The 17,908-nt window shown below is 36.0% G+C and overlaps 3 protein-coding genes across 5 annotated transcripts in view; 1 reads left to right on the forward strand and 2 right to left on the reverse strand.

Annotated features, from left to right (window-relative positions):
- Window positions 1–1,703, forward strand: part of LOC113113305 (biliverdin reductase A-like) — a 5,018-nt gene extending 3,315 nt beyond the window's left edge. The window contains exon 7 of the mRNA XM_026279431.1: window positions 1,126–1,703. Coding sequence (XP_026135216.1) covers window positions 1,126–1,390 — 265 coding nt within the window. The 3' untranslated portion in view covers window positions 1,391–1,703. The remainder of the gene's footprint in view (window positions 1–1,125) is intronic.
- A 1,376-nt stretch (window positions 1,704–3,079) lies between these two features.
- Window positions 3,080–10,629, reverse strand: LOC113113327 (WD repeat-containing protein 48-like). Of its 3 annotated transcripts, none has more exons than XM_026279449.1 (19): window positions 10,519–10,629; window positions 10,008–10,148; window positions 9,786–9,861; window positions 9,335–9,417; window positions 8,964–9,093; window positions 8,484–8,572; window positions 8,280–8,381; window positions 7,754–7,978; window positions 7,202–7,276; window positions 6,986–7,088; window positions 6,762–6,859; window positions 6,579–6,686; window positions 6,394–6,490; window positions 5,905–6,000; window positions 5,276–5,381; window positions 5,086–5,173; window positions 4,908–4,984; window positions 4,536–4,728; window positions 3,081–4,075 (listed from the first exon to the last, which is right to left on the reverse strand). In XM_026279449.1, exons 1-19 carry the CDS (start codon window positions 10,564–10,566, stop codon window positions 3,980–3,982), a joined length of 2,031 nt encoding a protein of 676 aa, XP_026135234.1. In that variant the 5' UTR covers window positions 10,567–10,629; the 3' UTR covers window positions 3,081–3,979. The 3 variants fall into 3 exon arrangements, with proteins under 3 accessions (XP_026135242.1, XP_026135234.1, XP_026135231.1); XM_026279446.1 differs by having other exon boundaries at window positions 3,083–4,075; window positions 9,786–9,864; XM_026279457.1 differs by lacking the exons at window positions 9,335–9,417; window positions 9,786–9,861; window positions 10,008–10,148; window positions 10,519–10,629 and having other exon boundaries at window positions 3,080–4,075; window positions 8,484–8,615; window positions 8,964–9,052.
- Window positions 10,630–11,190: 561 nt separating this feature from the next.
- On the reverse strand, window positions 11,191–16,667 carry LOC113040167 (interferon-induced very large GTPase 1-like). The gene has a single exon (XM_026198462.1). The coding sequence runs from the start codon at window positions 16,665–16,667 to the stop codon at window positions 11,913–11,915; it is 4,755 nt and encodes a 1,584-aa protein (XP_026054247.1). The 3' UTR covers window positions 11,191–11,912.
- Window positions 16,668–17,908: the final 1,241 nt, after the last annotated feature.

Here is a 17,908-nt window from a genome sequence, read left to right on the forward strand (position 1 = left end):
TTTTAAATGTATACATTATTAATTATATATATTATTATATATTGTTTAGTGGGTAGCTGACAAATAAAACCAAGATTTGTGGTTAGAATGTAAATAAATGTATGCAGACAATGCATATTTGCAGTGAAACAGGTCACCATTTCTTCAAGCTTTCCACATAATATATAAGATGTGCCGTAATTATTTTTTTTTTTGCTGTTAAATTGTCATATGGAGTGAGAAATTAATTTGAAAACATACTTCAAAACATACACATTTTAATATATATATTATAAATTTACACAATTGAAGTTGTTATATATTATTATTATATGATATATTATAATTACTTAAAATTATTAAAAGATGTAGAGGCCGATTTTCAAAAAGATTATTTTCTCTCTTAGGTTTTTATTCTTTTCTCAGGACATATTTATATTTCATTTAAAGTTAAATAATTATAAATATTTAAGCAGACAATGCATATTTGCAGTGAAACAGGTCACCATTTCTTCAAGCTTTCCACATAATATATAAGATGTGCCGTAATTATTTTTTTTTTTGCTGTTAAATTGTCATATGGAGTGAGAAATTAATTTGAAAACATACTTCAAAACATACACATTTTAATGAAGAAAAATGGTTGCTTACTGGTGCAAGTGGAAAGATCCCATGAACAAAACTCATCCCTAGATATAATGAGTCCTTCCTTCAGCATAACCTATTATCAGCTGTCATTTATTTATTTATTTATTTATTCATTCATTTTTATTTTTTTAATGAATAGCTGAAATTAACATGGTGTATGTGTTTAAAAAAAAAAAAAAAAAAAAAAAAAATATATATATATATATATATATATATATATATATATATATATATATATATATATATATATATATATACACACACAATTTCCTAAATTTCATTGCTGAACAATAAATGTCCATGCACAAGAAGATGTTAAGTTAAAATGTGAATGATTGTATTGAAATTAATTAATATTCTTTGAAGTAACACTGCTCACCATCGTTTCAAGGTTTTTACTTGATAATAAATGAATAAACATACATCTGGTATTTCTATTTATTTATTATATCATCTGTGACACTAAAATCCCAGGTTAACCTGAGTTGTTTCTGACAGGCCTCTGACTTGGATTGAAGAGCGGGGTCCAGGACTGGGCAGAGCCAAACACATAGACCTTCGCTTCCAGGACGCCAGCATCACGGAGCTTCCTGCAGGTCAGCGGGAGCCGGTCGGGCTGTTCATGCAGGATCTGGTGCTGTTCAGCCGGAAGCTGCAGGATGACGTGTCTGCCGCGGAGCTCCAGGACGAGAGGAGCAGGATCTTACACTGTCTGCAGCTGGCGGACCGCATCCAGCAGCTCAGTGAACACACTCAGGCCTGAAGCTGAACCTCTCCACACTGCATCTTCTCTAAAGATGAAGAAGGGAGTCATTTAGCCCACTGTGGGCATGAGTGCAGTCTTTCCCTGTGTGGAATAGTGGAAAGTAGACTGTGGTGTAAAGACGGATGACTAGAGTGGAAAGTAATATTAAAATAATGACATTTTGAATTGTTTAACAATGAAAATCTGTTTGCTGATCAATTCAAGGGAATTGTGACTTTTTATTTAGCAATTTAGATTAGTTTATGCTTTTATACAATTCTGTATGTACATCTCACAATTCTGAGTCAAAGGAACCTTTGGTAAAAAAAAAAAAAAAAAAAATATGTATATGTGTGTATGTATATGTATATATATATAATGTATGTGTATATATATATATATATATATATATATATTTTTTTTATCCCATGTATAAACAAGCTTCCATTCTTTTTAAGCTATAGAGGAAGAAAAACAACCATGAGAGTATGACTTATGTGTTCTATTCCTCACAAAAAAAGTACTAGATTTATCATACTCTTTATGTCCTTTTTTGACCTTGACAGATATTTGAGATTAAATTATTATTTTTTTGTCTTGAAAACTGCAGTGATTACATCAGCATAAAGTTTCAAGTTTTTAATTTGTTAATGTAATTAATAGTTCTGTGTATATGTGGACCACATCAGGATGTGCAGGAACAGCTCAGTCCTTTATTTTATTTTGTAAACTATGTAATGTAACATGGCTAATTTATTATTCGACAAAAAGGGGTGATTTCTGCTGACAACTTTTTTACAGTTTTGTAGATGAGTTGGTATTTAGTATGTGAGTTGTGCTTTAGTGCAGCACATTTGCACCACATTTCAGAAGCCTGTTACAGGCAAATTAACCTCCAGAGCACTGTAAAATATTTATGGACTGTTGTTCGGTTTTATTCATCATGTCATTAACATATTAACATTAAGTTACTCTGTTGACATTTGATATTTCTGTGAAAACTGGATGAGCTCTGTAAGTGTTCATACATGCTTTGATTTTCTTATCATTCGTGCTGTGGTGTCACTGTCATTCTTTCCTATCTGTGTTCTCTCTGGGAAAGCACTGAAAGAAGCAAATTAAAATGCACATATCATTGTCTGGGAAGCATACAGAGAGGGAAAGAAATGTTTCGTGTCTAACTAATATGCAGTGTTTACATTTGTCTTCATGTATACATATTTGTGTTTTCAGTTAATAAACAAATTGTGTCTGCTTTATGGAATTAGTTTTCTGCAGCTCAATCTGCACATCAACATAAGTGCAAATCAGAAGTCTGATAACAAGATTTTCTTAGTAAAAATCACTACTAACATGGTTTGTATTTTGTTGAATTATAAAATAATTTTTTTTTTTCCCTTTACCGTATGTTACAGAAATCTGTTAGGTGTAAATGCTTAATTTTGTTAAACTGAAGCAAAAAAGGCTTCGTTGTTTAAATGCTAAATATTTTTGTGAACTTACAATGTTTACAACATTTATTAATCAGTTTCTTATTTTAGTCAATTTTTACATACACAAAATCATTTTTTATAGGTATATAATCAATTTATTTATGAATAATATTATTATAAAATATAAAAAAATACTACTTAACATGATAAGAAATAAAACTAATAATGACTGCTTTAATAAAAGCTGTTCAAATTCGTGTTCATTGTTAATGATACATAATGCATTAATACTGCTAAAAACTGAACATTATTGTATTGTTACCTTTTTTTCCATCTTTTGAGTTACAATATGATTTAGATGAAATCCAGCATTTATAAATCACTTTTCAATAGTAAAATATTAACTTTTTCAGTTGCACAGTTTCAACGTTTATTCACAAAAATGTCAGTTAGTTGACAAGGGCAGGGCCGTTTTTTGATGATTGTAACACGGTTATGTGCACTGATCCACAGAAATGAACTAACAAACTGATGAGAAATATACATTTGGAAAGTGTCTCACACACGTATGCAATAAAATTAGCCGAGCTGAAACAGCACTTCTTGTTCCGCATTAGACAATTTTGATATCTGAAAAAAATATGGCTTCAAATAAATTATGATAAAATTAAATCTAGAAAATAAAGATACATTGTTTACTTGGAAGAAAGCAAAACGGAGCGCTTCAAAGAGCAACTGATTTAGAATCTGGATCTGGTCTAGTTAAAACATCTCTGGGATGTCTGAGAACGGAAGTACTCGTGTGTGCATCATCATCATCATCATCATCATCATGACTCGTGTTAAGCTGGACAAGACACAGCTCTAAACACAACAGTAATATACATACAGAAAAAAATAAATCAATGAAATAAAGGCAGACAATAAAATGAAGTTGTAGTTCACAGAACGTCTCAACATCTGCATTAATCAGCAGTCAGTCTTTAGTCTTTATCTTTAAACTGCCGCTCAGATATTTCTGCTAGCTCTTCTTTAAGCCACTGCAAAGAGAAAACACATTCCTCCTGGGTGACCATCAGACATGAGGACAGCAGGGCATTCTGGGATGCTTCTGGAAGTCAAAGTGATGCGGGTTGAAGGAGATTAGGGTCTATGCAGAGGTCAGGGGGATTCCTCACGTGGCTTTCTGTCTGTAATGAAGGGTCAGGTCTCCACCGCTCTTCCAGATGAAATGCTTTACAGTCCTGAGGTCCATGTTTGGATCCAAAAGCTTCAAGGAGACAGCAAACATGAACAATAGACCATGAACAAACATTGTAACATGAGCTTTGTTTGTTTACTAATTAGAAGCACAATGCAAATTATATAATGTTACATGAAACATTCAATGCAGTCCAGCATTAATAAGTATGTAAATAATGTTAATGTAGCCGAAAGTCACCAAAACTAGGATTTACTAAAGTTCAAGTTTCATTCCACACTGTTTAACTGAGGTTAAGGCCACTTTATCAATGTTTCACACATGTCATTTCATTATTAAGGGTTACTGGTGTCACTAAAGATGTTTGAACTTTAACAACCAACAACCAATCAAAACTAAAGAATGGTCACCTCATTTAAATTCTTTTCAACATCTGGGGAAAATAAGCTGTTGAACAGCGAAAAATGAGCACACTGGAGTGATGAAGGTGTATTTCTACTAGTATTTTTTATATGTCTGGAGGTCTAACCTGATCTAAACACATGAGCTCAATCTTCTCTTCGGCCATCACGGCCACGTCTTCCTCTTTCTCCTGCTCTCCTGGTTTGTCATTGGCTGAGGAGCTGGTGGTCTGTGACTCTGTGTCGATGTTGATGATCTTCTCGTAGACGTGTTCCATCACTTTCCGCACCTGCAGCATGTCACTAGCGGACAATCGGTCCCTGAAAACAACAGATTTTGACGAATAATCGGTTTACTGAAGATCAAAACACTAAATATGGAAATGTAATGTATAGTCCAGTCATGTATAGACAAGTGCATAGTCCAGTATGACTTTTAACTAACTAAACTTGTCACAGAAAACATTCTTTATATACTATATCTTACAAACACAGCATACTTTTTGAGTGTTTTGGCCCCAGATGATGAATGAGGTTGGAGGTAGAATGGGATCTTGTTGAATTTTGGCATGCTTTTCTGTAGCAGAAAAGAAAAGCAGTCAATAAACAGTCAAAAACATTTTTCAAGTCCATGTCATGGACACTTAATGGAATGATTGCGGGATATGAAACGCTCACATCTACAGTGATATCAATAACCCATTGAGGAACAGTTTCATTCAATAACATGGACTCTGTCTCTCCTCCAGAATCACGACACAATAACCTGGAATTGGAAGGAAATACAGCTTATAATGAAGACAAGACACAGGAAGGAAAGTCAGATGAGTTTAACGTCTTCATCAGTTCTGGACACTGTTATTCTGACCTAAACAGCGTTCTTCCTCCTGCTTCACCAAAGATGACAGGAGTGTGAGGAGGAACCTGGAAGTAGCCATTGCCCTTTTGAATTTGGCTCTCCTGTTGACCATTCACTACAGGGAAATACACACGGAAAATTACTAAAAAAGAAACCAACTGCATATTTCCATGAATTCCATGAATGCCATTAACTTACAAACCAAGCTTTGCTTAAATACAGAAATAATTCCACACATTCTTTGCTGATAGGGAAATGTCAATGTACATTGTAAAGAACTCAGTAAAAATTTATTATTAAATACATTTTTTAAATAGTAATTCTTTTAATAGCAGAATTATTAGAATAAAGGCAAATTCTACTGAATTGCTACATGATAAATAGACGGCAAACTATTAAGCTAAGCCATTATACTTAAAAAAAGGAAAAAGTCCAGAAACCACTATCAAAATAACTGTGTGCATTCATGTGCATTAGGCAATCCCAGAATGCATTGCAAATAATTCTAGGATGAACTAAAATAACAGATCAAATTTGATTCACAACTAAAAACTATTAACAGTTTTTTTTATTTTTTATAATACAACTTTTTTTTTTATTAAAATACTCCTTTACAGAAAAAAAGTAAAAAAGTGTACCATGGTTGAGTTCGATTTCCTCCTCTTCCACTGGATTTATATGAGTTCTGGGCCAGAACTCTAACAACGCCTGCAGGAGCAGCCCACCCAGATTCACTGAAACACAAAGAATAGTTGTTACATAATTCTTCCTGTCAAATTAAGTCGTACAGTCAGAATATGAATGATAAACAAACAATAATTTCATCATTTTGTTTTCTAAATGTCCTTACATCAAAAAGGTACTAAAACTAAAAATTTCAAATTCAAAGGCATTTCTATTTTGATTTAAAGGTGAAGTGTGCAAAAAAAATAAAACAAAATAAAATAATTCTTCAAATAAATTACTCAAAAAAATTAAAAAGGCCACATCAGCAAACATATAGTCTAGCCCCCATTGAATTGTCTTTTGCCTCAAGAATGTCATTTTTGCAGCATAAACATTAGATATTCAGCTAAAAAAACTTAGTCACAGCAAAACAACACTAGGCATTTAGAAGAAGATATTACCCTTTGGATCAGAGCCGTCTGGGCTTGTGAAACAAGCATCTTTAGCTGCCACCCACGCCGCAAAACAATCACTTTCATCCAGCGTGATAGTCAGCATCTGAAAAACAGCAAGAACAGATGTAACATTCATTATCTTTCATTTTCATCCTCATTTTTAACTTAGAAAACAAGCTGCTAATACTCACCCCAGTCTTGAGATCTACAGAAAACCAGTTCGGCACATAGACCATCTTGAACCTCTTTTTAATTTCTTCATCAAAGTCCACTTTTCCCAGGTCTTCTCCCTTACATGCCTACAAACCACAGAGTGAGATTAAATAACAACTGCCATTAAGATGCAAAAAAAGCTTTTCATGATCTGCTCTTACTTTGAGGACATCCCAGAATGCCACACTGTTATTGGAGTCTTTGGTAAGTATGTGCCTCTTATCATTAAGAATATGACACTGAACGATGCTGGTGCCACCTGAAATGAAATTCAAGATCTCAGTCAAAGATGAAATCAATTATAGAAAACAGTCGAGCACATTTTGATCAAGAGAGATTAGTAACCAGTGATTTAATAAGTTCCTTATACAGTTAGCTTATTAACCTTTGATGACCTGCTCTGGCTGTGTACACAGTGGAGTTAAAGGGGCACTACAGTCGTGGTCGTAGTCTCCGGACGCTCTGACGTTCTGCATGCCCTTTAGAGACTGAGATTGACAAATAAACAAATACAGACAGAGAAGAGCTGAAAGAATGTTTTCATTCAGTTCAATGCATTTCAGTTCAACTGTACATTTACACTACTGTGTAGAAATCTCACCCATTTGTTTACAAATGATTTAGTTGTGGACACCCAGATTGCTTGAGGAGGATCAGCTGATCTGTCCAATTCCATCTGCACAGAGAAACCATCAGATATAAGAGCAGCCAGCTTAAACAAGTTTGTCAGAAGTTGAGATTCTGAAAGCTAAAAAAGCTTTTCACTGTTCTATGGTTTATTAGGATCGGACAGTATTTGGCCGAGATACAACTGTTTGAAAATCTGGAATCCGAAGGTGCAAAAAAATCCAAATACTGAGAAAATCACCAATGCATATTATAATAAAAAAAAAATTTGATTATAAAAAATATACATTTTTTATATTTACGGTAGGAATTTTACAAAATAACTTCATGGAACATGATCTTTACTCAATATCCTAATGATTTTTGGCATTAAAGAAAAATCAATAATTTTGACCCAAGCAATGTTTTTTTTGGCTACTGCTACAAATAAACCCCAGCGAATTAAGACTGCTTTTATGCTCCATGGTCACATTTGATAATGACTTAATTTCTAAATTATTTCAAACACGAAGCAGCTCAAGTTTACCTTCAGGATGGGAGCTTTCTCTTCACATATGAGCACACGCAAGTCAGGGTTACGCAGATCCGTACAGTAGATTTTTCGGTCACGTCCACCCGAGTAGATGTGCGTGAAGGCCTCGTTCACCTGCAGGGCCCATACGCCCTCATCGTGGACTCGGTATGTGGCAATGCATCGCTGCTGACTGAGAGACCACAAGCGTACCGTACCATCTGAGCTACCAGAGAGAGCCTAGACAGAGACAGTGCAGGTTTAACGTGATGGAAAACCTCAAAGTTAGAGTAACTATGGCTGTGTTCAGACAGGTAAAAAAAAAAAAGATTGCCATATCATATAGATATACATATCTATTTAGCTGTTTGAAAAACAACAACAAAAAAGACTGATGTTTGCAAACCTTATTTTAATACGATTTTCTGCATCTCAGTTCGAAAGGCCGGATTCCAAACATATTTACTTCATATTTTGGGATCTGATGCACATGTGATATACAAAATGTGCTAATATTTCTGGATCGGTGTTGAAGTCCTACCTGAGTGCCGTCTCTGTTTAACAGTAATGATTTGACGTTGTCAGCGTGGCCTTTCAGCTTCATTAGCTTAGCACATGTCCGTGGATCCCAGACCCTCAAAACCTGAAAAAAAAAACAAATTTCCAATAAACAAAACCTTTTTATTTGAACCTGCAGTTGAAATGACAGTTTTCCTTCTTTTAAACCTAAAACCAGAAAACTAACCTTCTCTGTAGATCCTGAGATGATCACAGTTCCTGTCTGATTCATGGCCAGACTGTAGATGGAGTCCTTGTTTCCACTCAGTGACGAAGCTATCACAGACATGATGGATGCAATCAGGGTTATTACACTCAACTATTTAAAAAATAAATAAATATACATCAAGTTTTGAAATAAAAAAAATCTTAACTGAAATAAAATATACAAAAAATTAACTTATTTAAGCTACCAAGGCAACATTTCATTTTCTTTCAGTTTAACTTGACGTACTTATTAAAAAAAAAAAAAAGATCCAAAATCCAACTTTTAATGAAAACTGTAAGCGTATCTCAGTGATACAATAATAACACTGGCTGCAGTGCTGCATTCATTTCAGAAGAAATGGGTTTTCATAATCTTCTGCTTAATTACATGCTTCAACCCTAAATCGATGACTCAGAAGGAAGACCGTTTCAAACAGAATGAATAAGAGAGTTTGCTCACTGGTGACTGTATTATTAGAGGCAGTCAGAGCCGTCAGTGTGTTCACATCCCACAGGAAGATCTGTCTGTCCAGACCGGCTGATGCCACCAGCTCCTTTTCCTTTGCATATGCTAAAGCTTTGACGTAGTCCTGAAGAATGAATCAAAATCAACATAATCACTTTGTCTCATAATCATATTGCACACAAAATGGTAAGAACTTTCAAAATTTCAAGCTATAATCTGTTTTTATATGCAAATTCCTGGAGTTGTTAAATTACCAAATTGGTTGTCTACAGTCAAATGTCTGGCAATGCAGGACTTCCATCATATGCATGGAAATTTAACAAAATTAAAACAACAAACTAAGATAAATATAATAAGAAAAGCACCTTATGTGTGCGTAATGTGGACATGCAGAACCCTTTGTGTGCATTCCAGACTTTTACGGTGGTGTCCGAGGAGGCTGATATCACTGCAACACAGAACGATCCACTGAAGATAACTAAAGCTCAGATTATACAGTATATTTTTATAGAAAAAAGACCTCTAACACTAGCTTGCTCTATTCTTTTTCTATTCTATATGTTTTCTTTTTATTTATTATATTATTTAAAAGCCCTTGCTACGTGTACTGTGTTTAATCTAACTTAGACTTGTTATAGCACTTATATATCATTGCTCTTTTGTTGTTTTTGATTGCTTCCATTAGCCTCATTTGTAAGCCGCTTTGAATAAAAGCATCTGCTAAATGACTAAATGTAATGTAAATGTCATATACAGTATTTGATTAGGTTTGAGCTTGAAGTTTCTGTAAAAGGCATATGAGGTGCTTAGACATACATGTTTTTCCATTACAACAGAGGATGATGTCATTCACCCAGTCCGTGTGATGCTCCATTGAAGCGATGTAAGGATCCTGCTGCAAGTAAACAGCTGTTAGTTGGACTTATCAGAAACATTTGACCACAGAGGGAGATGTGAAGTTAAAAATGGAAGGTGTGGTCGCACATGAACAAAATAAGGGCATTAATATGAACAAATCCTGAAAAACGCCGGTTGTACTTTGTGTTGATTGACACTCCATATCCTGATGATGGAATCTCTGCCGGCTGTGAAGAGTCTGTTGAGAGCAGGATCCAGCTGAAGAGCGTTCACACCATTACGATTGTACTTCTCCACCTCATCTCTGATCACATAAGAAACCTGGAGACACATCGTTATTAATAACTCCAGTTTATAAGACAATCAAAGACTACTTACAGTTAATAAATACCAATGTTATACCAAAGGTATAATTATTTTCATATCAAATAAAGCGAATCAGTCAACAGACAATTGTACAGTGGTCCAAAAAGCATTCAGACACATTTAAAATTGACTGAATGCCACTGCGTTACACCTCCTCACTGTACTACAGTAACAACACCACAGTGATTCTTGTAAGGGTGGTAATGTTTCGGTTTGTAAATATTACGGACGCTATATTGGCAACAAATTCCTGAAATAAGTAAACGTATATAAATTCCATAAAACATGTTTTTAAAAGTACGAGACATTCTCTGTAAATTATTACCTGGACTTTCCTCCGTCCAGCAGCGTTCTGCCTGTGAAGCGTCGCCATCTTGCATGTTGACAATCAGGGGATGCGTCACTTCCGGAAGATAGCCGGTGTTTGTTGGCCTGTTGAGATCTATCACTAGACGCCGCTATTGAGTACATTTGCGGTGTACCTAAATACATTATTGATTGTTCACTGATTGCTGGCTGGATTTTTCAGTAGCCCCTCACTACAGAAGATCCCGGGGGCGTGGTGGGATCCAGATCTAGGGGGTGGAGATGGCTGGGTTTATGGGTTTAACCCCCTTATCATGCTGCAGTGAAGACCATCTCGGATTTTTGCAGAAAATGGACATCTTAGATTTCAGATCCATAAGATAATGATTTTAAATCTAAAATAGTTCAAATGGCATCAAAAAACACATGACATAACACAAGTTCAAATATATTTAAAAAATATAATAGCCTACTGTATAAATAACCTTTATAAATATAACACTGGTACATGCACAATATAATCTCCATATGAACAAACCATATTTAATCCTCCACTTTTTTTCTTATTACATGAGTTATGCATTAAACAAAACATAACAAACAAAAAAGAAAATCAAGCTTAATTTCATTTACCAGGCTTTATTCAGAATTTACATCATCACACAATATAATAAAACCTATAAACCTGCAACATGTCTAGATAACCATGAGTACAAATCAAAAATATTTGACTATGTACTATGAATGCTTTCAAAAGATTAACATGATTAACATAGGAAATCATCATGGTGAATTTTTTTTTTTTTAATGATTGTTGGATTTTTTTTTAATCTGTTAACTATTGGTTTTTATCCAGAGTTCAGTAGATGTAAAATACAAGCAAAATGACTGTTTGCAAACTTATGTCCAATATGAAATTAAACAATGGTCTAATTTATCAGAGGAAGAGAAAAACACTGCATCATCACATCCATCAATTTGCTAGAATACATCAGATCTATATAAAAAAAAAAGAGTCACAAAAAACATCTGTTCTCAATTTATGTTTATAAGCTGAAGATATGTTTTTTGACTTCATCATTAAACATTTCCCACTGGCTTAACAATCACATGTTTTACTCTCTGAATTCTGATAGTACTGATCAACGCATGTATGGTTTATAAAAAGCTCAGCAGTGTTCACAACAAAATGTGACAGTATTTATACAAACACTTTCAGAAAAAAAAAATCTTATATTAAAGCACAATGTAAAAACTTCCAGTCAGTTGTGTTGAGGCAACATGAAGCTAAACTTTGCAGGATGGTGGCAATCCAGGAGCGAGTTTAGATACCCCTGGTATTGTGTGAAACAGAATGTCAAAATATCATCTGTAATCAGGGACCTGAATGGGTGTCATGTGATTACTTTTCCATTACATGTATTTATCCAAACTCTCCAGAGCTTCCTTTTTTGTGTATTGTTTCCATTCATCTGGAATCTCACCATCTCCCTGGAATGCTTTATTGTAGTACCTTTCCAGATCTTCCTGAAATCTGCACACAAACCACTTCCAGTAGAGCAGATCACTGAAGTCAGGGGTGATGCTCCAGTTAGCATAATTAAAACCTCCTTTTCTGTATTCTTTCCAGGGGACTGCATCATCTGTAGAATTCGGAGAGAAATATCGATCACTCGATACTGCTGTTGTGCAGATTTCAACAGCCAAATTTGTTGTTTCTCTGTAAGACCACCCATTCAGTCCAATATTACGGTGGAAAGGAACGCTGTGATCTCCAGGATGGTCTTCCATTGTGTTGGTGCAGATGGCTTTACAGAAAGGACACTGAACCCAGCAGCACTGACAGAAGTGCTCAATCAAAATCTCATCTGGTCCCTTTCTACAATTTTCCATTTTTATGTCATTGATGCTTTTAAAACTGTTCTGTAGATTTTTCATCTTCTGCTTCAGACTGTCACTTAAAAGCTTCTCAAGAAAATCCAAGTCTTTAATTTCACTGAGATCCACACATGAGTTCCCTGTGAGTTTCAGCTCATCTGTTAGTGTTGTGACGAAGCATCTGAACCACATGTCGCCGTCTCCACTCTTACTCTTGGCCTCCACTGTAGCTGCTTTCATTGCATTATTTACAGTCTGCTCCTTTTGTTTTAGATTTCCTTTGAAAACATTTAGAATTCTTTGGTTTTGATTGGTGAAGTATCTTTTCACTTCATTTTTAATGAAAAGTTTAAAGTATGATCTGGGATTATGAATATATTTTATGTAATGCTTGAAGTCCTCCTTTTCTGCAAGGAATTTCAGAATGTGTTTCTCCAGATTTGGTCTGTTCTCACAAAACGCTGCTATGTCAGACCGCATCTGTGCTGCCAAACCAATAGCAGTTTCATTGTAAACAGCTTGTAGGATGGACGGTTCAAGATTGCTGCAGATGAATTCACTCTGTATGATTGCTGGTGTGCCTCTGTAGAAGTTCATAAATACATTGCAATACTGAGTTTTTTGCTTCTCAAGATAAAGTCTCGGGTCATATGCTTCTCTGAATTCTTTGTGGAGCTCAGTAAACTCCTGTCTTGCAGTGTCACACACATGAAGACTGAGATCTATGGTAAACTCCTTTTTCAAGATGTAATTTTGGCTCTCTGATTGATGTTGCTGTACAGACTTTTTAACACAGTCTGTTATCTCCTGAATGTAACTATCATTATAGCCCCGTCTTCCAACTGGTGAATTCTTTGTTATTTTCTCAGTTTCCTGAATAATTTTATGAATCAGATTCCTTATTAAAGATTGACATTCAGCATTTAGGCCCTTCTTTGAGCTCTCTGTATCTTCCTCTGAAGATGCAGTGTCATCCGAATATTCTGGATCCTTCTTTAGCATAATATAGTCACAATAATCACTCCGGCGGTCTATCAGTTCATAATCTTTCTGATTTAATCGCTCATGTACAAAGGTCAGTTCATGGTTTTCCGATAGGATCTGCATCACATCCTCCCAAAAGTTCAAGTCTTCCAGTGGAGGAGTATCTTCCGTCATTTCAGTGACCCATTTACTCCACATCATGTCAAACTCCTCCTTCAGCATAAGTCCCTCTGTTTCTTTATTTCTCAGGCTCAAAGCTAGTTCCTTGCTCTGAAAAAAAAGTTTATTTTCATACTCTGTCCTTCTTTGTTCCAGCTGCTCCCTGGCTTTTTTCTGTTCAATTGCTTCATCTAACTTTCGTTTTGTTCCCATCACAAGGTCATCATGAAGATCTTTGATTCTGGTTTCAAATCTTCCTCGCCACTGACACAGAATGTCTTTATCTCTGTCCTCAAAGTATGACACCATAGATTTTTCTACCTGCTCTTTTGTCTTTCTCATTTCAGTCAACAAGTCATTTTCCTGAACCTTAATGTTTCCATTTGCAATTCTGTTGTAGAATTTGTCTTCAATGGTCATCATGGCGCTCCTGAGGTTCCACGTCCAGTCACTGTATTTAGTTTCCAGTTTTCTGTATACTGCGATCTCAAGTGTGTTTTTGAAGCTGAACACAAAGTTTTCATTCAGCAGTGCATTCCACAGATCATTAACACGCATTCTGAACTGAGAAAGTGTAATGCCATTAGATTTGGAAGCTTTTGAGAGAATGCTGTCCTTTAACTCCTGAATATTTCTGCTGTAGTTGGGGTTCGGTGGTGCCATTGGTGGGCTGCCTTCCCAGAGCTGTGCAAAATACTTCACATCATTCTGAACGTCAAATGCAATGATGTCACTGAAAAACTCTGTATCACAATCTTCCTCTTTAGCAGCGAGTTCAGTCATCTCATCCAGTTTCTCCTGCAGTCGTCTCCTTCCCTCCATGTTTTTCTCTCCGGCTGTAACATCTGAAACGTTCTGATGCACAAAGAAGCAGCTTGGATTCAGTCTGATCTTCTTCATCCTCATGAAGGCCTGAACAACAATCTGAAGAATGTCCTGCATCTCAGCTGTGTTTTCTCCAAAGATGTTGATCAATGTCATATTTCCAAGACCAACAACAAATGTGGCCATTTCATTATCGTGATTTCTTGTTGACCTTCCGGCCAGTTCTAGGCCACGAAGTCCTTCAGAATCAACGACCAGAATGTAGTCAAACTTCAGCAGTTGTTTCATCTCCTCCGAGACTCTGACCAGCTGCATGAAAGCTCCTCTGGTGCATCTGCCAGCACTGACGGCAAACTGCAGTCCAAACATGGCGTTCAGCATGGTGGATTTCCCAGAGCTCTGAATCCCTAAAACTGACAACACATAGACTCTCTGGTCTCCCAGTTTCTTGATGAGTGCATCAAGAACCGCAGTAACCCAGATCAGAGGAACATGGACTGCATCGCCATCCATCAGCTCCAGTGGAAATCCAGAGATCATCAACTCTGCTGCAAGACTTGGAAGAGAGGAGAAGTTAAACTTCAGGTCTTTTTTGTTTTTCTTTACAGATGAACATGATTCATATACCTGACCAATCTCTCTCAGTATGTGCTCCAAGCCAAAGGTTGCAGCTTGTAGTTTCTTAGATAGTCTCTCAAGTTCGACTTGTGCAGTTGCCATTTGCTGTGATTTATCATGTTTCTTTTTAAGATTTAGGACTGTTGACCATTTTTCATGATACTCATGATGAAGGACTGAGACACTCTCAGTGGTATAATCATCCAGTAGGATACCAAGCCATTTAAGAAAATATATCGTCTCTTTTCCTAGTTGTGAATTCAGTTTTTGGATGAAGATGTGGATAAACTGACTTAAGACAGATTTTTGCTGCAGTTCACGGATTTTCTGCATTTCTGATTTTTTAGAACTTTTGTTCTTTTCAATGTTGCTTCCCTTATGTAGTTCTCCTAATGTAGGTCGATGAAGTTCTTTATTCTTCTGGCACCACTGATGCCATAGTTTCCCCTGAAATTGCAGGAATGATTCTTTGATTTCAGTCAGATCTGTATCCTTCAGTAAATCTATCATCTGTAGCGCTGCTTCTTTTCCTTTCCTGCAAACATCATCACTGACCTCATCTACTCTGATATATGAGTGTTTAGCCACGTCTTCAGGCTTGAAAAAGGAACATGATTCAGTTGATAAAAGCACATTATTTATAGCTCTTCTGACTTCAGATACAACTGACTGATTTCTGCCTTTCAAACCAATTTTGTATTTCCCTTTCCGCATTTGTGTCAGAGCTGAATCATTGTCGGTAAGAAGGCAGATGAGTGGCTTTGAGTCCTTGTAGAAGGTTTGGATCTTGGTCATGCTTTTGTCTTTCTTGTCAAGCTGTGGTAAAATAGCAACATTTAAAGAGGCCATTTCAGTCAGGATACCCAGCTGTTTTTCATGCGCTCCTGCATCACCACGGAGGTTACAGAACGCAACACAATGATTAAATCTGTCTGTTTTCTCTCCAGATGGACAGTACCAAGCGATCTCCACCACTCCGTCCATCAGGACTCTGGTTCTGCTGCTGCCAGGGCAGTTCCTGTGGAAGAATGTGTTGTGTTTCTCATTGATCAGGCTGTTCATTAGTTGAGACTTGGATGAGGATGCAGGACCAAACCGGAAGAAAGCCACCATTGGGGTTTCTGCTTTGTAGACCGGCTGGATTTTGCCAGAAATTTTACCTGTATCATCAAATGTCTTCCAGCTCTTTTTGATTTGTCGAAATGTCCAGAGCGGGAACTCAATCTGTTGTGTGAATGGATCTGGTACAAGAAGAGGCAGAGCATACTGACACTGTGAGAGTTTAGTCACGATGAGCTGCTTTAGGAAACGATCAGCACAATGAAACACAGCCATCTGAACATCCATCAAGTGGACAGGATCTGATTTGTTTGTTTCATCAGCAGGTTTTGCAGTTTCTTGAAAAAGATCATCATAGGCATCACCAACATCCTTACATGAGTCACTGTCTGTTTGGTGTGCGTGATGTTGTTCATTGTTCTCTTTAACCTGGAGGTCTCTTGCTCTGTAGTCCATCATCAGCAATTTTTGTAGAAAAATTTGTGGCAGCTCATCCTCTGCACACGACTCTGGGAACTGGGACTGTACATCTGACTGAAGGAAATCAACAGCTCTCAGGAGTCGGTGTTTGCTTTCAAGGTGAAGCCTTTTAATAAGTTGCTCTGCTGCAAGCTGAAAAATATCATGATTTTTCAGTGATTTCATTGCAGGTTATATTGTTACACAACTAGGTGATGGCATATTTATGACTGAATCAGTAGAACAGAGCGGGTGTTTTCAAATCATTTTATAGGAGCCAATCAACACTCTTAAGTGATTGACTGTAAGACAGACAGCAGAGAAGTGTTGATGATTGGCGAAGAACTTTCAAAAGTTAAGAACTGCTCAACTTTATTAAAAAAACACTGAATGGAAGGCAATCACCATAAAGTGCATGTAACCATATTTGTCTTGATCATTTAAAAATATGCTGTTTGTGCTGGAGATTTAAAGAGTAACTATATATATATATTGACATAGGCGATTATTATATTTCATTCAGATTTCAAATACAGTTTGGACATTTTCATTGTGCCTATACTAACAAAAGTTTACTGTCACAGTATCTTTACTTATTGCCCACTTGGAAACAAAGCTTGTCTTTTTCCAGCTCATGTGTACAGTATATATCACTTTCATATCAGCTGCAATGTACTGTTAACACACCCGTGGCTTGGGCATATCTTTTGAAGTATCACTGATAGATTTGATACAACATATGATATTGCTCATATATCTATTAGTTCTTACCTTTTGTGCTTCAGTTTCAGTCTGGGTAAAGCTCCCAAAAAGCTGTGCATTAGTGTCACTTAGGCCTTTGCTTGTTCCTGTGTCTGTGTCTTGATTTCAAGAAAAGAGGCAAAGATTAATTGATAACACTTTACAATAAGGTTTAATTTGTTAACATTAGTTAACAACATTAGTTTGCATGAATAACTTACATGACAGCATTTATTAATCTTAGTTAATGTTAAGTCCAACATTTACTCATAATTTATTTTAAGATCAAATGTTGTATTGGTTGTATTAGTCAATGCACTAATGTTAACTAATAAGACCCTATTATAAAGTGTTATCAATTAATTTGGATTTGGAACTGCTTTGAACTTTAATGCCAAAGCCTGATTTTACGGTATATACTGTATATTTCAATAGTATTATGCTTTTATGAGTAAGTAAAAAGGCAAAAGGCTGTGCTGTATTGTGAAAACAGTAATGTCTGAAGGGTAACCATGCTAAGGACGGCTTCTCTGTCTATGTCCATCAAATAAAATGATTTCCCAAGTCGGCTTATGTACCTCATTATTTTTTAATAAACCAATTTGAATGCAGTTTATATACCACAGAAAAAAAAATAGAAAGCATACGTTTTTTTATTTTTTAACAGGTCTTTATGTTTATTTCAT

The sequence above is a fragment of the Carassius auratus genome, chromosome 2, assembly GCF_003368295.1.
Source record: "Carassius auratus strain Wakin chromosome 2, ASM336829v1, whole genome shotgun sequence".
NCBI lineage: Eukaryota > Metazoa > Chordata > Actinopteri > Cypriniformes > Cyprinidae > Carassius > Carassius auratus.